We start from the raw sequence: 23689 nt of genomic DNA on the forward strand, positions 1-23689 counted from the left end.
AAATAGTTGTGGGATGCTTACTCTCCTTTCCTATTGTTTCTTTTTTCTCTCTTTTCATTATTTTATTGCTCTGTGATCCTCCATGAGCTGTTTCCTTAATAAAGTCTGAATTGAACTGAATTTAAGAAGCAGAAAATAGAAAATTTTAATTTAAAATTCATCTCAAAACTCTACTTAACACATATATCTTTCATATGAGTGTTTAGGTTTTTAAACAGATAAATTAACTAAAAGAAGAACAGATGAAAGACTTATTCATCTTATTCATACAGTGTGTTGTAATAATTCCTGTGTGGATTTTGCCAACGCATCCGATTACATCAGATTACATCACATCTGAATGTATTGGACAGATAAAACAAGTCGTCTCTCCGGCTGTGACTCTTATTTTGAAGGTCCTGACCGGCTGCGCGGTGTCGCACTTCGGGTAACTGACGTTGTCAGTCGGGCTGTCGATCCATGGTGCCGCTGCTGAGCAGAAAAACGGAGAAAAGACTTGTAAATTGGCACCAGAAAGAGAAATAACTCGATTAAACATAAACCCTCAAGAGGAATAAACCGGTTCTAGGTAAGTTTGCAATGACACTTTTGTGTTGTGCTGCTGCGCTAACTTTTCTGCTCTTGGGGCTGTGGCTAATTCGCTAACATCGGAGCTAACTGGGGGCTAACGTTAAAGTTAACTAACTTCTCGATGGAAGACGGTTGGCTTATTAAAACCTTACAGTTATTTAATGAGGTGAAACTTGTACTAATGGCAGTGCTGGAGTGGTATCAGTTGTGCGGTAAGATATGAAACTGAAGCTGAACTGGTTCTCCATTGACGGCTACAGTAACTTGGGCAATTCAGAGTATTAACACTTAAGCTAGAACCGTTAGGTGATAGTTTGGTCAATGGCGCAGGAATTAATGTCGGACTTTGGGTTGGTAAAAAGCAGGTTAATTCAACCAGCTGACTTGAGCTGTGTCATTTTCGTCGAGAGAGAACAGCGTTTCGTTGCCGGGAGTGATAAAGGGCGGGGCAGATTTCGCAAGTAAAGATAACCTCCTGGTTCCTGTCATATCATCCTGCACGGTATGCACACAGCATTACATAATTCAGTCTTTTTCTATGGAGAGAGATGCAGTCTTATTGTTTCAGAGCTGCCCTCATGCCCTGTGTTCAGCTCTGTCGCTGTTTGAATTTGCGCAGTGCCAGCTGACTGCCAAGTTCAGTCCTGACTCCTTTACTGCACTTATAACCCGAGCTACATTCACAGAAAGAAGCTTTCCATCAGAGTCAGGTGGTTGGAATATTTAGATCTGGTCCTTGTCATTAATCATGTGAATGTGGGAACAGGGAAGCTGGCCTTTTATGAGGATGACAAACAGTCAATAGCCATTATGTTGCCCCGTGAATCAGTGGAAGTTATCAGTCATCAGCAGGAGATAAGCCTAGTGATACTAACCTGGAGATGTGAGATTGGTGTGGTTTGGGTTTGTAAAGCAATAGTGAAAAAGCGGCTGGTTCTTTTTTTTTTTTTAATCTGTGGGGGAGGCCATGTGAACCGATTGCACAGTCACAGAGAAGTGAGCTAAACTTAGTGTGGGTTTTCCAATTTAGGCTGAAGGCACTGCTCTCCATTCAGACGGATCTTTATTGGGGCATTCACCAAGAATGCACATGAAGCAGTTAAAGGGATATGAGCCTTCAGAATTAAATCATGAAACTCATGATTGTCTTGATTCATATCAGTATGCATGAGGAACAGCCGCCAAAGTTGGAATTCAGAATGGAAGCACGGTGTTGTATGCTTCAATATCTCATAACTAAACTCCCCTAAGAGACTTTACATGCTATTATAGTACTCACAAATGGGTTTTAGGATTGTTGCTCAGACAATCAAGATATTTGAACCCATCCTCTTGTGTTTATCAAAATAATAAATGGTATTTTTTCTGTAGTTTTATAGACTAAATGATTACTTGACCTTGTGTTCTGCCATTGTAAATACAATAATTTGAGAAAGCTTCAGACATGCGAGTCAAATGATTACAAATAGGTGTGCACTGAAAAAACACGTTATAAAGTGCCTTCCTGAAAAGTCTGCAGCTTTAAATGCATCACGAGACACTGCTCATAGTGCAAGACTGGGGCTTCCGCAGGAAAAAGTGCAGAATTTGCCTGTCGGTGATGTAAGGATCTCCCCTTCCCTTTCATGTAATACTGAATTTCCCTCCATTATGTTCCTCTCCATGCTGCTGGCGTGCCCGGTGGAAAGTGCCTGAAAGTGTGGAACGAATGCCTTTGTTTTCCCTGTCCATGGAGCAACTGGGTTTTGAGCAGGCGGACTGGTCCGTCACGTCGGGCTACAGTTGACCTGGTGTTGATGGACCAACGGTTTCATTGTCTGCTGTTTTGGAGCCTCTTAATGAGAGTTTGAAGCTCTGCCAGTGATCCCTATAAGAGCTGGATTGGTGGGAGCTTGTAATGGAGAGGCTCCACCTTGGACAGACCATATTCCTGTGAGATCAGCAGTCCCGAGCAGCTGTTGAGCTCACATGAGGATGGAGGGCAGAGGTGACTGGCTGACAGTGAAGAAAGTCAAGGTCATGACCTGTGATTGCTATGGATACTTCTGATCCTGAAGCTTGAGTGCATGAGAGAGAAAGAACCAGAACAATCACTGTATTTTTTTTCTTCCGTAGCCCAGTCAGGATTTAGCAATGTCCTGCTGTGAAACCGCAATATTGAACGGATAGATCAGCTCAGCTGCACTCCCTGCCTCTGAGATATTGCAGGCGTTTTATGCAACAAATGAAGGAAATGGAAACTGACAAAAAAATCTCCCCATGTCAGATAAGCAATTTTCATGTGATTAAGACACTGAAAAAGTAGTGTACTATTGTGGAGTATTTTTTTAAGCTTGGGTGTTATGTAATCACACTCTCCTACTGATGATTGAATTAAGTATGGCTTTGATTATAAATTTTAACTCTCCATTATTTTCTGATCAATTAATCTGACGATTACTTTCCAGACTAAACAAATACTTTCAAATATAAAATGTAATAAAATCTTGAAAAAGATCCCAGAGATATTCCGTTTACTGACACAGTTGATCAAAACTGACTGATTGTTTTACCCCTAATGGTCAGCAGAACATTTTTTTAATCAGGTTTTCCATTTTCTGAACCATATGCAGCTGTAAAGCAAGTATTTATATCCCTGGCAAAGGCAGTCAGACATTTTCTTCCATTTGAAATGTATGTGTGGGTTCTTGCTCACACTGACATTCATCCAGACAAAGCTGGGAGGTCTCCACATTTATCAGGAAATGAAATATGGCACAGCAACCCTCAGGATAACTCCACTTACTGCACACATTTCCCCTCCCCAGCAGTTACCAGTGCTGATAGAGGCAGGAACAGATTGTGTGACATTAATGTGGCAATGTCCTTGCTGCACACTCCTGATAAAAGTTTGATCTTAAGTAACCAGATTTACTTCTAAATTAACTTGTCAAGTAGCAGACACAAGGAAAACTACTGTCATGACACAAGCATGAAACTCCATTACTGCAGTCTGTATGACAAAGTGCTGTTTTACTACCCTGCTAGTGCTTTCATTATATTTTCACTCACTGACATGAACACACACAGCTTTAGGGCAGGCATGCATGTGCCTGTCAGCTGTGTATGCGCTCATCTCTGCGTTGTGTATATCCTGTTGTTTCCTGTTCTTCGACTCCATTCATGACACTTTTTCTGTGTGACAACCCCCAGAACACTCTGAGAAACATAAACATGGGATGAATAGACGGTTTGCTGGTGGCTTCTGGGGAAGAATATGTTTTTTGCAGCCATCTTTCCTAAGTTTTGCTGAGACTGCCCATTCTTTTCTGGCTGCAACTTTTTTTTATCAGTCTCTATTTGCAGACGTCACTGTTCGGTGTGGACTGATATGTTTTGGGGTTTTTTTAAGGCTGATAACAATTATTAGCAACCTCAGGAGACTGATAGCCAGTATTTGGGACCAATGCATTTGCAGTAAAACAAAAAAACTTTGTGTCAAAATTTCTTTTGCATGTATTTAATTAAAAGCTAACTTTTCAACATGTATGCCTCAGCGTTGATAGGCTATCACTCGCCACATATAAACAATCTTATGGTGCTGTGGGTGTGACACTGCTAAACACCATAGAGTGACCGCAGCTGGAGAGACACAGCACATTTAATAATTTACGTATTTCTTCAGGAATCATTTTAAAAAAACATGCTAATAATTGGAAAAATTAACTAATAAATCAAATTTTTAGAATCAGTAGACTCCTAGTCACTGGAAAATCACATGACTGCTGCTTAGACATGACTCAGGTTGTCTCACAGCCAGAATACTACAGTAAACCTTCATGTGCTTTTAATAACACCCATGATCATCTCTTGCTATTGCTGTCTCACCCTCAATCTCTCCCCTCTAAGCTTGGCGCTCGTCACAGACAGCTGCTGCTCTCTGAATCATCATTCACAAACCAAGAAACTATTCATTTTTGCCTGCTACTTAGAACGACAGCCTGGTCTGTGCAATTTAGATCCAAATTTGTGTGTTTCTTAAAGGGGTTAAATGAGTAGTGATAGTGTGGGAGCCTGCTGAACATACCAAGTCTCAGTTTGGACATGGTAGCACTGAGGAATGCATTTGTTCCCGTCTATCTTAAGACTGTTGTCAGCAACCAAATTCCAGCATGCTTAGTACATTTACTTATCAGCCTTTAGTCGATATCATTGTTGTGCTTGATTATGTAATCTATAAGTCTGTAATCTAAGAACCACTTTTCAAACATGTTTCCATTGCTTTGATTAAATCACACATTTGTTGACAGACTGTCCTATATATTTATTTGTCACTTTAAATTTCAATGACAATAGCACTATGTCAGATACAGTAACACTATCTTAACTCTACAATCTCTTCATGTTCACTTCTTTCCTGTGTGTTTTTTGCTCGTTCATAGCAGCACACAGTGTTGAACTTTCCAGCGTTCTCCTGCAGAGTGATAGACTGAGTGGACTTCAGACCTCAGCTTAGCCAACAGCATTGTTTACAGTTCTGGGTCAAGCTGCGTTTAATTGTTTAACACAGCCCCCCCCTCTCAATGTCCTACAGAACCAACAGTTTGCAGACCCTTGTTCCTTTTTTGTTGTTGATTGCATTCAACTGGAGACAGAGCTTTTGTAGTGAAGTAATTCCCCCTAAAATAGTAGCTGATTGAAGTTCTTTTGGTTATAAAATGCCAGTTTCCATTCATCCAAATTTGTGTGTTTTCATGTTAGATGTAACCAGAAAAGCCACTTTATTAGAAGCTTGTCTCCCCTGCTCACAAGCCTTAGTGTCATAACATCTGGAACTTTATAACATTGTCCTATTGCTGTCTTGTATTACATTTGATTTATCATATCTACATCACCACATGAACTCTCAGTGTGCACATCTTATCAGAACAGTATAACATTAATCATATCATGGTCCTCTGTCAAACATGTTTTTGATCTTGTCAGTCTCAGCCCCTCCTTGGTGTGTACCAGAACAGGAACATGCACATGCAAAGTTGTCACTGGTTTGCTTACATTGAAGCCTGATGTGGTTGTGTTGTCAGTGGAGGTTTCTGCTTTGCAGTGTTTGATGTCAGCAGACTTGCTGCCATGTGGACAGCAGATATTTGTGGCTCGTTCCATGTGTCCCCTCTTGTAAGGCAGAGCAGTGATAGGTGAATGAAGAATATGGACAGCTGGTTGGCACAAAGCAGGACCAACAAGAGAACCATGCTGGCCTAAATAATGTGTGATTTTTCATGCTGAGAGAGTCAATTAGTTTCTCATGGATTCAATGTTTGTGTGTCACACACATTGTATTACACACACCAGTGGGACAGAGACACTCATTGATCAGTGATTGCTCTGATGGTGCGTCACTTGGAGACTATGGTAGTCTGTAGTGCACATTAATATGAATGTTTAGACTTTTAAATCTGTCAGTCTGCAACACAACTCAAAGGAGACCTTGGAGATGAATTATTATCGTGGGAATGTATTATAGTATTACATAATATTATAATATTCATAGCCCTAAAGACCCACTTGCCAGTGGGTCTTTAGGGCTGTAATTCAATCAGTCTAATGTTTTACTCATGCACTATCTTGCCCACCTCTAGAGTAAACGAAACATATAATTAGTGGAAGTTTTCATGCGAATATCCTGTTTTTTCCTGGGTAAGAATGGGCTTTTGGGGAGTGACTATATATTGCTGTAATGGCAGCGACTTTGTATTATCTTATTATACACAGAGTTGTGTATTTTCCTGTTATTTCTGACATTTGAGCATACATGTCTATTTTACTAGAGTAAACGAAATCTTAATTTCCCCAGACTGGTTCCATTTTCTTCTTAAATTCCAATCGTCATCTTTGAACTTATTGTGGGGAGAGCCAATAATTCCTCCAGAAAAAAACCTGAATATGATCACCACATTAACTATATCAAACTACTGTATTCTGTCAGACACTTTATGTTTGTAGCATAGCATGTGATGCATATAAAATGCTCTACATATACAATCGTGTCTGTTATCACAGCTATCATTTCTGAGGAAGTGGAGTAAAATGAAATATCTGGTTTTCTCTACAAATAGTGAGAGAGAACTTCTGTTGTGTGTTTACTGACATGGGTGCATATGTGTATTTATCTGTTTGACTGACCTGACTGTAAACTTCAAACACAGTTAAAGGGAGGACTGTTCATTTGCCTCCCTTGGCCTGTAGTAACCACAAAGCTACCCTCTGTCCATGTCCTGCCCTGCAGGCCATGGGCCACTGACCATTGATGGACCCACACCCACACTCAGAGCTGTAGCCCTCATCCTCTCACTGTCTCATTCAAATGAAAGAGGCCCTGTGTGATCACACTTGGCACTAAAATGTATCTTGTGTGTTCCAGTCACAAGTAGACAGCTCTGAATTAGGAAGGGAAATTTAGTTAGTTATCTGTTCAAAATGTATTTCCAAATAATTGTATCAAATGTTCAGAACAGTCTAAAAAACAAATTAGGTGAGCCATGGAGAGGAAGATATAGACATGCATTTTAATTCGACCTGATATAATACATGATTAATTAATATTGCTTAAAAGAAAATAGGTTAGTGCCACAAAGACTTTATATTAAAAATTCTTTGATTTAAATTTAAGCACACTGACCTGATCATGAAGCCGTTTTTGAAATGGGGCCACAGCCAGGATTTTTAGAAACATTCAGACCATGGTTGTTGTTTTTAAAATGTATTTTGTTAACTCTAAGTTTAAGAAATCTACAGTGAGAACACCAAATCCTTTTTGATTTTAGAATAAAAACTACTGCTGTGTTTGATGCAGGTTAAAACTCTCACATTCCCTGGAAAAACAAACCTGACACCCTCAGTGTCTTCACTTGTGGATACGGCTCTGATTTAAAAATAGATGGAAATGCATACTGTGGGACTAGTGATAGTTTACACCCTTCGAATGCGTATCACTAATCAATATTGTTTTGTTATTACTGAACGAAAAATTTGTCCCCCTCCTAGTTGTGGTTGCGGTTCGCCTAAAGACACAAACGAGGTGCAGTGTAAAATCTGATCTCTAGTGGCTACTTGAGAAGCATTTGCATCCTGATGCAGTGTTGAAGGCAGTCTGTCTCAGCTAGATGTAACCACAATCTGAAAATATATGGTTACTTCAGGTACTTGGTCTGAGAGCTGCAGAGTGAGGAGAAACTCCAGGCTGATGAGGCAGGCAGGAGAGGACTAAGAACCTGAGCAGAGACGACAGAGGAGAGGAATGAGGGGATGAATAAAGAGGGCCTGTTTTGGGGGGGGCTGTTTAGTTTGAAATGATGGACGTGAATAGAAAAGAGTAACAGAGGACTGACTGTCGTACCAGTCTGAAGGAAACGGAAGCTGCCTGCAGTGTGGCTCTTGACAGTTTCTTTTTCTTTCATCTCTGCCACAACAGAGACTCAGTATGCTCCCAGTAACCAAAGTGGTTGCAGTTTGTTGTGTGATGAGGTTATAAAAATGTGTAAAAATACCCACCTGTTGTCTAGATTTTCAAACCAGATAACACGCTCTCACTCTCTGAATTACTTCAATTTTTTTTTCCTCACAGTCTTCCACCTCTTATCTGTAAATGATCCACAGCTGTAGTCTCTGAGGAATGTTGCTGTGACAGAACGATGTTGACTCTGTGCTGTGTTGTCTTTCAGCTGCTGGATTCAGAATACGTTTAGAATTAACAAGTGTGAGCCGGTGTGTAAAGGACAGATTAAAATTTGCTGTTTGAATGTCAGCTTATCTTCTGTTGTACTTGAACAGGACTGTATCAAAGCAGAGAAAGCAACAATAATACATCTTTGTTACATTTAAATGCCCCGTATTTAGAGAAGAGACTGACTGGCAGTGGGTTTCTGGGACAGATACAGATTTTTTGAGGAGACTGATATTATTTATATAGATGCATATATATGTTGAAGTACTATCAGGAAGGAAAATGATAGAGTCATTGTTTGTTCTTTTCAGCAATGTATTTCACAAATTGGAAACCTATTGTGAAGACATCACTTGACTTCACCATCTGGTTACCACACATACTCTGCTACATGTGCTGCAGAATATCCTAAAGAATATACTCGACTGGACAACCTGTGTGATCACACTATTTCTAAATTATCCTAAGCATCTTTTCCTGTCCCTTTTATAAGTTAAACAAATGTATAGAAAATGGATGGATCTTTTTCTGCATTATGCTCTGAAAAAGAAGTTTTAATACTAGACACATATATGCCAATACATATTTATGACAGGCAAAATTGCAATGTATTCAAATTTTGATCAGTTTGTAACTCATTTAAAATGTTTGGCTTGTTTCTTTTCAAATTTAGAATGTTGTACATTACTAAAACATAGCCCTCCCTCTTTTACAACCCTGTTTATGCTGCAGCTGCAACTAGTTTTCATAAGGAGATTTCTTTTGTAATTCCTCATTTCATTTAGGTAACTTAAAATGTCAAATATAATTCAAAATATTAATGCAGTATTCCTACAGTATGATAAAATTATTGCAGGAAAAAGCAAACTTTAAACACATACCATAGCCAATTAATTGAAAGCGATGCAATTTTCCAAATTTACTGTGAAGGATATCAAATTACCACATGACCTGTACATTACTTCTTGTTTGTTTTGCTGTTCTTGTTTTCAATATTAAAATACAATCAATATGCAAAGGAATTTTCTACCTGATACACATAGAAGAAGTCAGTTCATCATTAAAGTTATTGTTGAATTTTGGACCTCTGCAGACAACTCTTGAATAAAAAAATTGTATTATAAAATAGACAAAATAGTTTTAGTTTTAGTCCATGTACCTTGAACAATAACTTTTTGACTGTGTAAAGAAATGGTGTTAATCACTTTCAGATATCCTGATATTTAAGTTTAAGTTTCTTTCTTTCCGTTTTTTTTAATTTAGGCCCTATACACTGAGTGTAACTTTGGGCAGCAGCGATGTCAGGCGCCTATGATGACTCCATGATCGATGTCTCCAGTGATAGCTTCTGGGAGGTGAGATGCTTAAAATCTTTTCCACTTGTCTGGTACTACATCCAGAATCATAATTCTTCCATTGGGCACACTTCTACAACATTGCAGTGCTGCAACAGACAAAAACAAGTTGATTAAATTCATATATAAAGCACAATATATTCCTGTTGTGAATTAGCCTGTGTTTCAGAAATAAGGTAACGTCTATCGGATACACTATCCTTCCTAATAACTAATGTTTTGGCTCATTTTTTCAGTATTTATTTGGCACTTTCCCATGTATTCATCTGTCTGTTCTCTTGCTGTTTTGTAGGTTGGTAACTACAAACGTACAGTGAAACGGGTAGATGATGGCAATCGGCTCTGCAATGATCTCATGAACTGTCTTCATGAGCGTGCACGTATTGAAAAAGCCTATGCACAGCAGCTCACAGAATGGGGAAAGCGTTGGCGGCAACTCATAGAGAAAGGTAGGTGCATAAAAACACAAGTCTTACTCTGAGATGGATACATAATTTTAATTATCAAAGTCAGTACTTGTTTAATATTATAATAAGACTTTGTTTATTAAGAATGCTAACTGTAGTGGTAAAAAGTCATAGGTATTGTTCTCTGCTCTCTTAGGGAAAATACATTTCACTAAGACACATGACGACAGTGTACAGCAATGATGCAAAATATTAAAGAGCCAGTGTTGCGCACGTTCAAATAAACCATTTCAAGCAGAAGGGAGCGGTGTTTTCTGAGAATAACTCCCTTTGCTGTGTTTTCTTTGGCTTTGTAGATCTTTTACTGCACAAAAAGCTGTAAAACACTAAAGGAAAGGGATAAACCGCAAAATCATTGTTTGTGCTCTTTAAAATTTCATACCTGCATTGGCATCAGCAGGAAAGATCTCAAACTAAATCAAAGCATGATTTTCAAAAGACTGTTAAATAACTCTGTTCTTAGGCCCTCAGTATGGTACGTTGGAGCGAGCGTGGTCTGCTCTATGCACCGAGGCCGAGAAGGTGAGTGAACTCCACATGGAGGTGAAAGCAGGACTGATGGGAGAAGACTATGAGAAGCTGAAGAACTGGCAGAGAGACTCCTACCACAAGCAGATGATCGGTGGCTTCAAAGAGACTAAAGAGGCAGAGGATGGCTTTCGCAAGGCTCAGAAACCCTGGGCTAAGAAACTCAAAGAGGTGTGAATTTCAGACTTCTCATGAACTCATGGGATTTTGTTCATTTTCATGATGATGTGTAGTGTAGTAGTGGCATGTTGCAAGACATTTCCATCAACTGTGCTTCAAATTATAAACATCTGAGCAGTTACCGCAGGGCAAGACATTTTTCATCTCACTGATTATAGTCATGACTATCAATTTTACCCTTCAGTTCTCATGATTACATTTTACTGACTCACCATTGTTTTCTTTTCTCTCCATGACTACCTTTGTACTAAACAACCATGCAGCAGAAACACAATTGTAACCTTCCTAGTGTTGATCTAAAATGAGAAGGTAGTGCTGGGCTTTAGCCACAGTGTGCCAACCACTTATCCTGTCAGCCTTTGATTGTGAATAGAAGGGAAGGAAGCAGTGAGGGTTTGCAGGGAGACGTCGGGCATCTCTTAGTTCAAAATCAGGTCACTGTATTTCCTACTATGGCTTTCATTTTAAAAACCTGTTTACTTGCACACATTCCTTTCTGTTTCAGCGCATGTGTATGAGTGCACGTTTGTTGAAAGCTGCTCAACATGTTGTTGCAACCTTCATGCTCCTTTCCCCCATTTCCTCTGTGTGTGATGTCACAGGGGGTGGTGACATCCTGGCTTGTCATTGAGCAAAGGCAGAACAACAGTTCTGCGGTCATAGTGATTTATTGATTGGTCAGACAGACAAGGGCAAGTGGTGGTGGTGGAGGACAGAGGGGAAACGAGGCTAATTAACTGGGAAGTTGACATAGTTAATGTGGGCAGCATGTCACAGACACATAACTTATAAACTGAACACAGCATTTGACTGATAGACATAAGCCCTTTTGCAAATATGTAACTGCCTGTTATAGCAAGTAAAAATGAACAACAGGCTTTTGTCCTTGTATTCTAAGTGTCATCTACTTATGACTGCATTGTTTGCTCAGTGGGACATGGCTGTTCTGGCCTCGGCCCAAGTTACACCTCACGTTGGATAAGACACTCTTGAAATATAACCACAGTGGATGAGTGTGCTTCCTCAATTTTTATCTGTTGCTGTGTAAATATAACAAAGTAGTACAGGAGTGGTTAATACCTTTTGCCATAAATGAATCACATAATAAACATAGCAGGCATCACTGTTCCCACATTTCTCTATGGTTATATATAAAGTGTCATCCACAATATTCATTCACGTTCATGATGTGTCCATGGAACATGAATGTAATGATCCTAAAAACAACAAATGGCATTAAAAAACCCTGCTGTTTTCCTGAGTGAATGTATATATTCCTCACTCTGTACTTGATAAAAATGCAATAAGTCTCTTAATAAGTTCAAAAAGAGGTAAACATTTTGGGAGAATATGGATATACATAGGTTAACTGATACCAATGAACATCTTTAATCTTTTGTTCAATTACAAGTTACTTTTTAGGTAGGCCAAAAAACAGCCAATTTTGTTTTTACAGTCCTCAGCTAGGCACCAGCCTTTGACAGCTATTTCTATGCTTTCACAGATAATTTGTTAAAATCAAATCTAATTTATTGATATAGCATGTTTGAAAAATTGGCCAAGTGCTGTACATGTGATAAGACAAAAACAAAAATAAAATGTGTAAAAAAAGTAAAATCTTTATGTAAAGTAAAATTAAATGAAAATGAAAAATTAAGAAAAGAGGACAGGATAGCAAGATCAAAGATCAAATTATGAAAATAATTTAAATATATAATAATGTAATAACGACAAAACAGGATAATAATTTGTAAGATCAAATCTTGTTTAGATCAGAACTAGTAAACTAAAATGTATAATGTACTATAAAAAAACAAAATAAGACAAAACACGGTAGGATAGAAAGAGATCAAAGATCAAATTCTCCCAAAAAAATAAATATAACATACTACATCTTTAGAACTAGTAAGAGCAGCCAAAAGCCACTGAAAACATATCCTTAAAAGTGTTGTTCTAAATTACCTAGTTACACAAGTCTGGCTGTATTTCCTGTCATATATTTTATTGATGGAATCCACAGGTGGAGACGATGAAGAAATCTTACCACTCTGCCTGCAAAGAAGAGAAGCTGGCAGCCAGCAGGGAGACCAACAGCAAACTGGAGAACAACAACAACCCTGAAGCCCAAAAGAAACTCCAGGAAAAGGTGGAGAAGTGTCAGCAGGAGGTGCAGAAGGTAGGGCTTCCTGTGGAAACACACTAGGTCCAGCGTCTTGTAGAACACATGACCAACAGATCTAGATAGATATAAGGTCCATTTTATTATGAGTTCATGTTTTTTTAATGTGATGTGTCTTTTCCTTGCTTCCACTCAGACTAAAGAACGCTATGAAAAATCGCTTGAAGAGCTCGACAAGTTGACCCCTCAGTACATGGAGAACATGGAGCAGGTGTTCGAGCAGTGGCAGCAGTTTGAAGACAAACGAATTCGCTTTTTCAGAGAGCTACTGCTGGAGGTCAAACAGCACTTGGACCTTTCATCCAATCACAGGTCAGATATGAGACATTATCTGGTAGTTGGAATTTACTCCTTATTTTAACGAAAGAGGGATTACCAATATAGAATGTATACAAAATACAGGGGAAAAGAAGCCATAGATAGACAGATTAGGCTGTGGGAGTTGTGAGGGGTCTAGGGTTTCAATAAATACACATAAAATAATGTATTTTATGCGTTGTGTTGTCACTGTAGATTCCAGACTGTTTATCACACGCTTGAAGACACAATCTCTGCTACGGATGCTGAAGAGGACCTAAAATGGTTCCGGTCCAATCACGGCCCTGGAATGCCAATGAACTGGCCCCAGTTTGAGGTACTGTACTATAATTTAGATTTACAATAATGAAAGAGTATAGAAAAATAATGTTTGGCAGATTAGAAACTATAAAGAACCAGAGAGACTCTACAGGAGTTTTCTCATTACAAACAAACACACTGGGTTATGATCCTTGTTGTTGACTTTATGAGATGAAGACATACAGTAACAGTTCTTATATATCATTTAGTAGGGTACTTAACAATGAATTGAAGTATTGAAGTTCTTATGTATGTGTTGATGCCGAGCATGTCCTCTTAAGAGCCACTGGTGCTCTCACAACCCCAAATGGGACAACCACCATCGACGAGAAATTAAGAAATATGTGCTACTGAAAAATGTTTTAAGAAGAAAAACACTTCAAGGGCAGCATTCCCATAGCTTTTTCCCGTTAGATTTAGCCCCACCAGGAGTTATAGCTTAATGTCATTTTTGTCGTTGAGATATAGTGGTTAGCAGCAGGGGTAGAGGTAAATCTATCCTCAGCAGTCAGAGTGGCAGTGAGAGGAATGTAGTTTATGTCCTTTTCCCCGGAGGAGGTGACATAAGAAAAAGAAGAGGAAAAGGCAAAGACAGGCTGCATTTACTTGCATTGCTGCAATTTATAGTGCTGTTGAGTGCTCTTGCAGGCTTAGCTGTTCCAGTGAAGTGACTTCTTCTACTTTTTCTTCTTGAGTACATCTTGGGTATTGGAGAACGTTTACAGGAAAGACAAAATTTTCTCTAACAGTTTCCACTCAGCTTCAAAGAACAAGTCAGAACTTATCACACAGCATGACACAAGAAATCTGAATGAACAGAACACAGCACGCTTATGTCTTAATTACCCTGTGGGCTATTGCTTATGTTAGCTATGTAGGTGATTCTACATGCTCTACAGCTTTTAGATCAGACCGTGATGCCCCCATTAACCCTGTTCTACGCCTGCTTCCCTTTCCTCATGTCTGACAGAATTTGGACTGGTCCCATCCTCGCTCCTTTAAGAGAAGGTCCATTGTAGTGAGTTCTGCATGGGAGGGTTGTTCTGTCACAGCAGCCATGGGGAAAGATCCTTTATTCCCATTTACACTCTCACTCCTTTCTTCTTCCTTTTGTGTGTTTGTGTGTTTGAGGTGGTTATGTTTGTGTCTTGAATTGAAGCTGCGGCAGAGTTTGTTAATCGGCATAAATTCTCCTGTTGTACATACAGAAACCACGTGACTTTGTATGAAAATGTGTCACATATCCACGTCTGTTTTCTTTCTCTACGGGACATTTACATGCTTCTCTCTGGAAATCAGCATTGCAAGAATTACCTTGTTCTGTCTAACGTTTGACACCTTAGTGCCCACTTTCTCCTGATCTTTACAGCTGTTCCTGTGAACCCTGCAGTGTCATATGATGCCACCATGGCCCTTGTCATTTACCAGACAGAAGGACCTTTGATCTTTAAAGTTTGAGAGGCCTGATGAGGGGTCAGACAAGTACTTTTGAAAGCTCTGGGGTTGCGGTTACTAGTTCAATATATTATCTATATTTTATGAAGGACATTAAGGCAATTGTCTAAATTATGTTAATTTATTTGAGACATTTAACTTCAACATTATCACCATATAATGATGAATATTGGTAATTTCCACTATCTTTCAAATAAGCTTTTACAATTTTAATGATTGTGAAAACACAAAATTGTTTCAGCAAGGAAAACTTGAATTTTAGCTAAATTTCTGACCATATCCATACACAAACAAAAAAGGGTTACTTTACTTGACTGTAACAGAATCACTGTAATCTGACTGAAGTGCTCCTTTTTGCTCCACTCTCCCTGGTTATCCTCTGGTGAAGGTTGTGATCTCTTGGTGCTGTGTTTCTTTCACCAGGTGATGGATACTGCACTTAGTTATATCTCTCATTTCATCCAGCTTACACTGTGCTCTATAAACACAAATGCATGCACAGTTTTAAACTTCAGAGTCAGTGTCACAACTCTAAAAATGTTTTACTGATCCTGGATTTTGCTGAAGTGTGTGTATGATGCTGTGCACATGTCTGCGAGATGTTCTCCCACTACTAGCTGTGAGGCATGTTTTCAGTTACACTCAACCTTTCAGCTGCCCAGGATTGGCACTGGTGTTGGTTTAGTGTTTGACGGTAATGTGTATCTGCATGTGTCTACCAGGACTGGTCCATAGACCTGAACCGAACCCTCAGCAGACGAGAAAAGAAGAAACCGTCAGAAGGCGTCACGCTGACAGGCATCAGTCAAACTGGGTCAGACCAGCCTGTTCAGCCTGCCAAGTCCAGCAGCAGGTAGATATCTGATCACTCACTGACTCACTTTTTCTGTCTCTAACAAACACACTGAAAACTGAGCGTCTGTGTTTGATACACACACAAACACTCTATTTTACGTATCCATGCTCCCCACACCAGAGATAATCCACTGCATATGGCATCTTCCTCGTAAGGAATGCCTGTTAAACCTTACATAAGGGGAAGCTCCAGGAATGACGTCTTGTTATATACTGTCCCCTTGGCAACTGTAAACATTTTGTTACAGATTGTTGAGAAGAAGTCATCCCCGGGAGACTGAGTCTGCTGGTACATAGCTGAAAGCATGCCAATAATAATGTGGAAATATTAATCACACACAGAGACCTTTATAACATTAATATTGGTACTATGCTGGAGGCAGCAAATAAAAAAAATCTTCAGTTAACAAACATATTTTTATGTCAGAAAAACAGCATTCACAGACTTCAGGAAAACATCTCGTTATCTTCCAGTCTATGCTAGGTAATCTGATCTTCTAACGATCTAATTAAAAAAGAATAATGGGATTAAAACCTTCTACAAGTCTTTAGCTCCACTTGATGTTTGATTGGCAGTTTTTAATGACATGATGTAATTTTTTTAAGCCGATAAGATAAGTTAATTTTCCTTACTGAGATATTTGTCTGGGTTGTTGTGGCAACCGCACCAAGGACTTAACAATCTTTCATGGAAATGACAACAAAAGTCTGATTAAAATAAAAGCTATGAACACACTCACACGGTAATAAATCACGTCATATGTTGTCACTTATTTGATTTTATCTGCCTGTGTCTTGGCCTTAACTCTTCACATTCCTTTGTAGCTTTGTAATGAGGTTCCCTAATTTAATGTGCAAACACCTGCTGTCTGCCCTTATCCAGACACAGTAGGAAGTGGTGTGTGTTCAGAAATTATGAGAGTGCTAGAGGAGTGTTTAGAGGAGTCAACAAAGGGAATGTCAGGCATGGAAAGCATTTGACCTCTGAACTTGACGAAGTTGACTCTCATGGGGCTGACTGATGCTCCTCCGACTAGCATTTACAGCACATTGTTTTCCTGTCATTTCCAACATATAAGGGCATGCTTAGTGATTTTATGTGAATTATGCAATTTGTTTTTTTCTGCATTTTTAAGTATGAAGCTTGGACGAACGTGGTTTTTCCACAAACTGGATAAAGCCGTAAGACAGCTCTTTGAAAACTTTGCTTCATAGTTATAACATCGACTTTGTTTGTTGACTGTAACCATCCAAAGTTACAGTTTGCCAGACTCCCACTAGAGCAATGTTTGGTGTAATAATGCCACCGGATCAACTCAGAGACCATGGCATGACTATGCAAACAAAGGTGTTGACTTTTCTCTGTTTCACACTCTCAGGGGCCAACTGATAGCTGCTGCTGTGCATGGTTCAGTAAATCTATAAACAGGGGATAGAAACGCTGCGTTTCCTCTGATACAGGTGGAAGCCTAGTGCAAGTTTTTTCCTTGATGCGGAAAGTCACAATGGCAGGAAGTAAACTGCCCTTGAGTGACTTCTTCAGAAGGGTTTTACAGCTAAACAATCCAGAGCTGACAATTAAGTGTTGCACAGGGAGTGTCTTCTCTGTGTTTTGGTGGCTTTGTATTAATTATGTGGTACAACGCCTGTAAGTTGAAGAAGTGCAGACTTTTTAATGTGGAGTCTAATGTGTTGTTTTGTTGACGGGATATAATACCTTGTTGGTGTCACTCATGCTTATAATTACATATAAATAAATACAGTAATTGCTGGGTCAAAGGGTAACCATCCACTAAGCCTCCCCCCTTTAGTTACTGTTTTTATGTGTGTAATTTCTGAAAGCAGTGGGTCTTTGATGCCTCAGGAACAGCCTCTCCTGTCTGGCCGTCAGCTGCCAACTGTTAATGGCAGTTCTTATCAGCTTATCACCTAATTAAGATAAAGTTGTCTCTGTCTAGTTCGTTTAAAAAAACAATTGTAAACGGCTCAATTTTTCAAATATTACTCCATATGAGGGTCTTACATATATTTATAAAGCAATTTTTCCTCATATGCAATACTTAATTATACACACACATACAATGTATATATACATTTTATAGTATATACATCTATACATGTGTATAAGCGAATGGATGAAAAGAGTCAAGAGCTGTGTTTGCATTATCCGTTTACAATTCTACAATTTCATTTCACAGATTTTTTTTTTTTTACCCACCATATAGTGTTTGCTACATTTCAGGTGTTACTTAGATATAATGCTGCTACATAATTATTAATTGGATATTTGTAAATATCTCTGTCCATAGTCACCACCATATTGCTATTTTTGGATAAGTGCACATTGTAATTGGAATATTTCAATATAACACAATATTGAAATCAAACCATTATAACACAAATCTTTGCATGCATATATTTTTATACATACTGTGGCTATACAATATCAACCTACACGAGCGTGATGGCTGCAACTATGTTAATATAGACAATTCTTCAATAAATTAACTGTGATTTAATGTTATCCAGACAACGCAGTCAAACACATTAAAAATCATGGTTTTTACAGCACCAGTGCCCCCATTCCTATTAAAGCTCACATGCAAGTATTTCATAAACAAGCTACTCATCAATCTGTTGTTAACACATTTACAGGTTAAACAGAGCAGTTAAAATCTCAAATATGATTCTGGGTGGCATTTTATTGTTATAAATCATTCATTGGCATCAAATCTAACAGTTCATCTTGTTCTGACAACGGAGAGACAGGCCACAATGCATGATGGTTTAAGTCAATCAATGTAGCATCTGTATGCTATATACAGAAGCCTCACCTCCCATCCATTTGCCTTTTACTGAAGCTCTTCTGTTGACTCTGTAGAGGTCTCGCTACAGAGGGGCTCTGTATTGGTCTGGTTTTCTTTACTTCTTTTAAACATTGCCGTACTTGCAAACTGACACTAGGTAGTATGTTTCGTTTCATAAATTCTTTACATGTCAGGTGTATATATCACCGCAGTCACATACAGACCACTTCAGCATGTGGTGAAATCCAGCCCTTTAAAGGCCAACTGGTTGTTAAGCTATGATTGAACAATAACTGTTCAGTCAAGGGATTTAGTGAATGGTTAACAGAACATTTCAGCTCATGTGGTATGTTCCACTTTAATAGTGTTATGTTGCTTCACTGTACGTTCCCACTATACAAGGTCAGAATATCAAATAGATGCAGTTGAAAAGCTTGTTCGTCCCCATTTTCGTCTCTCCTTCTCTGACTTTGTCAACAGGCCACATTCATTACAGGTGTGTAGTCATGTGTGTGTGTGTGTCAACAACCCATCTCTCACTGTGTCCCATGTTGTCAGCCTGACTGTGCCCGCTAGTACAGCGCCAGCGGGTTCGAACCCGTTTGAAGATGATGATGAGGAGGAGGAGGAGGAGCAAGAGGCCGTGGAGCAGCAGACCACAGTCAACCACATCAGTGTGAATAAAGAGGAAATAAAAACGTTGGTGAACAGGAGCAAACACTCCGCACACCCGCAGCATCCTCACCTTTTCTGTTTCTATCTTTGCTCCATGGATCGCCGTTCGTGCCGCGTCTCCTGCCATTTCTTTGTCTTGGTTACTTTTCTCCCCTCATCTTCTTCTTCTTCCTCCTCCTCTGTTCCCCCTCAGGTGGCAGGTTGCTGTGTTGCTCTGCATGGTCACTGAATGGCTTTGCACACAAAGCCAGTGTGTGTCTGTCCTTTACTCCTAACAGTTTCATGTCTTACAGAAATGTCATGCGCATGGAGGCGCATGTCTCTGCTGTGGGAAATCCAATATGTGTTTGTCTTACAGTCAGATCTGAATATTAGGATACTTATAACGCATGTTCATAGTTCTATCATTTATTTCATTTTGATTTTGTACCATTGTCCCACAATTAATAGTCTTCAGAACATCAAAAAGTGTGCAGGCAAACACAATTTCATCAAAAACAATAAAGATACAAATATGTGAATTTAGCTTTTAGATAAACCATCTTGACTGCATTGTTTTGTGTGAAAATTAACTCCAGTATTTCTTAAATGGCTAAAAGGAGACACCAGTAAACCAAATGTAGATTTGCAACTGTCAACCGGTCTGACTGTAAATCATTTGTGTGTGTGCGCTGATATGCATTTGCTGTTTTTCAGCTTTGTCTGTCAATGTAAGTCCTCTCTGGTGTTTAGGTGGCTCCCTCTGCTGGCCGTCCAAGTGTAAACTCCAATCATACATACATGATGATTATTTGTCTTGCTTGGTCTTACGTTGCTATTTTTTCAGCAGCCTTTTGATAAGTTGTCATGTTTTCTTTCTTTCTTTTTTGTTTGCCTTGCCTTCCCTCAGCATTGTGTGCACTTTCACTAGAAGTTCTTGATCTCTAAGTGGCATCAAAGCGATTTTTAAATCATTTATCATTCCTGAACCAAAAGCTTGCCTTGTAGCATTAATGCCTTCAGTCAGCATGTTTTCCACTTGTTTGGACTGAACCTAAAGGAGAATGTTTTCAGGATGAATCACAGAGCTATATATGGATTTGAAGATGCATTCTAGGCTTTTGTGTGTTCTGACTGTATGTGGTCTATTTATTTATTTTTCTTGCTTTTCTAACTTTAAACTTTTACGCCTGGCATGTTGGGTTTTCTCGTCGATGTGTGAAGCTCCTACTGGTTTTACTAAGTGAATGTTTTGTCTGTCTGTCCAGCGCGAGCAGTATGGAAAAGACTCCAGACTGGTCGGATGAAGACACAGGCGGTAACCCTTTCTCTGCCAATGGTGATGGTAACCCGTTTGAAGAGGAGCCAACCTCTCCGGTTATATCTGTGCCTGTCAGAGCCCTGTATGACTATGAAGGACAAGAGCAGGATGAGCTGAGCTTCAAAGCAGGTACACAATAGGAATAATGACTGAAAACAAAAGCTACTCTTTCAGATATCTTTGTTTCTGGAATAATAATATTGGTCCCTTTCATTGCTTTCCCAGGGGATGAGTTTACCAAAATTGGTGAGGAAGATGATCAGGGTTGGTGCAAAGGCCGACTCAAGGCTGGACAAATAGGCCTGTATCCTGCTAACTATGTGGAAGACATCCAGTAATGAATCATCACGGATGAAATAAATGTGAAGAAAGAAGACGATAATGTTATATGAGACTTGACAGTGCAGATGGAAACGTGAGGCTCAAGACCTGTTTTCACCTCTTTTCTCCCTGATGGTGAAGACTGGATTGGAGTGGGAGAAGGACAGGGAAGAGAGGTAGCAGATGACAAAAGGACCACTTAAGATATTGTTGCTTCTTACAGATTGACCCTCGTGCAAAAGTGGAAATTAACCACGAGTTTCCAGATGATTCCAGGATGATCACAGAGAACAGTTGCTGTCAGTGTAAGATATATGTTACTTTGAATCCATTTATGCTGTTACAGAAATTGCTACTCAAGTATATATTAGATGAGACTCAATGAAATGTATGTGTGAATTTATATTTAAACAAAACACTGGGATGACAGTCTGACAAATCGTCTTGCAATGTTCCATGCAGCCTTAATATGCAAGCGACTTTTTAGTTCATTAAGGGAGATGAATCTGGTTTTTTTTTTTCACGATAATAAACCATTTCTTTTGATGGAATTCAGTCCATAAATGTTTAATAAATGTCAGATTTTTCTTGAAAAAATAGAACCTTATGTTGAGACGTTTGTCAGAACTTGATTTTAAACGAGTCCTTACATTGTTCCTTCCGGGGTTTTGCTTTTTCATTCAATCCATTACTGTTCTGGTTATTTTAGAAGGAGTGATGATCAGTTGGGTCTTTTTCTTATATCGTCTTCATTCATTAGGCTGTATCATGTAGTCCCTGCAGTTGAATGTATATTTACTGATGGTATTTCTCACTTATTGATTGTTCACTGTTGCTGATGTTGCAACCACTGACCTGCCCCCTCCTGAAAAACTGTCCTTTCACATAAATCTCTACTTTCTGTCGATGATAGATTGTAAAACTTTATGGATTTTTCTCATGCAACACTGAAAGTTTATCTGACTTGAATTGTCATGTTTTAGTTCTCACTTCTTGACAAATGTCACGTCATGGGAGAATATTTTAGTGCTTCGAAGATATATTACAAGTTATAGCAATAAAACCACAGACAATGGTATTGCATACATGCATGTAAATAGCCTGGATTTAACAGAACAAATGAAGCATTGCGATCAGATGATATGCAGTTGGAAATTGATGATTGTTAATTTATGATGCCACAAGTGCTTTTGTTCTACTCCTGTTAGAATGCTGTGATTGAGAATCAGTTTGTACATTAATTGAATGTTTTATGACAAATATCCCTTGAATCTATTATTTTGTTATAATTGTAAATATGTTTCTTCCTTCCCAGCGGGCCATATGCATTTAATTAATCAGCAAATACTATGTGAATAATTGTTAATTTTTTCTTAGGAGCTATGACATAAATGGATACAACTTTTTTCCCTAGCTTAAATACACATTTTGATCATTAGATATTTTATCAGATTGTGTTTTTGCAGAGATGAACTGCAGACTTTTCACAGCTCTAAATTCATAAATGCCTAATGTATGAGTTAAAACATTTTTAGAAAGTGCTATTTCATGCCTTTAACTGCAGCAGGAGAGGAAGACGACTTGGTTGTCTTTTAACAGTGAGAAAAAGGTTTTCTTGCCATGTTTTCAGGGCGTGCTGCTGTCAAAACGCAGCAACAACTGTACTTGCACAGTAAGATTTGTAAATGTTGTCCCACAACATAATAAATGAATTTATTGGAAAAATAGTTACTGTCTTGAGTGCACATCATTTTTGTGATTAATTTTCCTTCTCACTTAGGATTCACTAATCAAGTAATTAATGGCAGTTGATTGTAATGTGTCTTGTTGAAAAAATGTTGAAGTGGTATGGAGTCCATGCAAACACAACTCTTGTTTCCCAAAGAAAACATGATTATAAAAGTTTAGTTGATATTTCTCCCTGTTTACCGCCTCTAAATCCTATACACAGGTCCTTCAAACGTATGTGTTGCTGTACTAACACAGTGATGCATTTAAAATTATCCCAGAATCAGTTCTTATGTCTATTCCACACATTTTTGAGGGGGATTTAAAAAAAAATAAAAAATTTTGACATTGATTGGATGCAGTTAAGCATTAAAATTATGCACATTAGATAAGATATACTTTATTGTCCCCGTAGGGAAATTTGTCTTGGACTTGTGCCAAAGTGCCCTAAAAAAAAAAAAAGTAATACATATTCCATACATCATACATCAGGCGTCCCTATTTAAAAGCATTACCGAATTTGGCAAGAAGGAGTTTTTAAATCTCTTCAAACCCATATGTACCCTGTATCTCCTCCCAGATTGTAAAGCATGGGGCTAATTGTTTTACATAGCTTTATATTTGTATGTACATAGAAAAATATAGACAGCGTATTTTAACAAAAGTAGACTAACATGAGGTGACATAAAACACATTCAAAGCTGATTAAAAGTTTAACTAAATGTGTTTATACATTGACTTAAGACAGATGTAACTACACATTAAGGAGAGTTGTGTGGCATATTTCATAAAATATGTATAGATTAAACCGTCTACAGTAATTAAAATTATAGAAAATGTACATAATTGAATGGCTTTCTTTTACGCAGAGCCCCCACTTAGTTGGAGCGGCAGACATCGACATAAACTCTATTACCCAGAAGCCTTTGCTACAATAACATAACCACGG

The 23689-nt window shown here is 38.6% G+C and overlaps 1 protein-coding gene across 4 annotated transcripts; it reads left to right on the forward strand.

The window, feature by feature from the left end:
* The first annotated feature begins 407 nt into the window (after window positions 1–407).
* pacsin2 (protein kinase C and casein kinase substrate in neurons 2) lies at window positions 408–22739 on the forward strand. 4 transcript variants are annotated; one of them, XM_023283549.3, is made up of 12 exons: window positions 408–568; window positions 9536–9627; window positions 9920–10076; window positions 10558–10793; window positions 12823–12978; window positions 13118–13293; window positions 13495–13615; window positions 14570–14617; window positions 15777–15907; window positions 19275–19415; window positions 20639–20820; window positions 20917–22739. In XM_023283549.3, exons 2-12 carry the CDS (start codon window positions 9571–9573, stop codon window positions 21027–21029), a joined length of 1518 nt encoding a protein of 505 aa, XP_023139317.1. In that variant the 5' UTR covers window positions 408–568; window positions 9536–9570; the 3' UTR covers window positions 21030–22739. The 4 variants fall into 4 exon arrangements, with proteins under 4 accessions (XP_023139317.1, XP_023139332.1, XP_023139325.1 ...); XM_023283564.3 differs by lacking the exon at window positions 19275–19415; XM_023283557.3 differs by lacking the exon at window positions 14570–14617.
* The last annotated feature ends 950 nt before the right edge of the window (window positions 22740–23689 follow it).

This window comes from Amphiprion ocellaris, chromosome 21, assembly GCF_022539595.1.
Source record: "Amphiprion ocellaris isolate individual 3 ecotype Okinawa chromosome 21, ASM2253959v1, whole genome shotgun sequence".
Taxonomy (NCBI): Eukaryota; Metazoa; Chordata; class Actinopteri; family Pomacentridae; genus Amphiprion; species Amphiprion ocellaris.

Coding starts and splice junctions, on each gene's coding strand:
- pacsin2 (XM_023283549.3), top strand. CDS start 9,571: ATGTCAGGCGCCTATGATGACTCCATGATCGATGTCTCCAGTGATAGC. Junction 9,628..9,919: donor CCAGTGATAGCTTCTGGGAG/GTGAGATGCTTA, acceptor GCTGTTTTGTAG/GTTGGTAACTACAAACGTAC. Junction 13,294..13,494: donor GACCTTTCATCCAATCACAG/GTCAGATATGAG, acceptor TTGTCACTGTAG/ATTCCAGACTGTTTATCACA.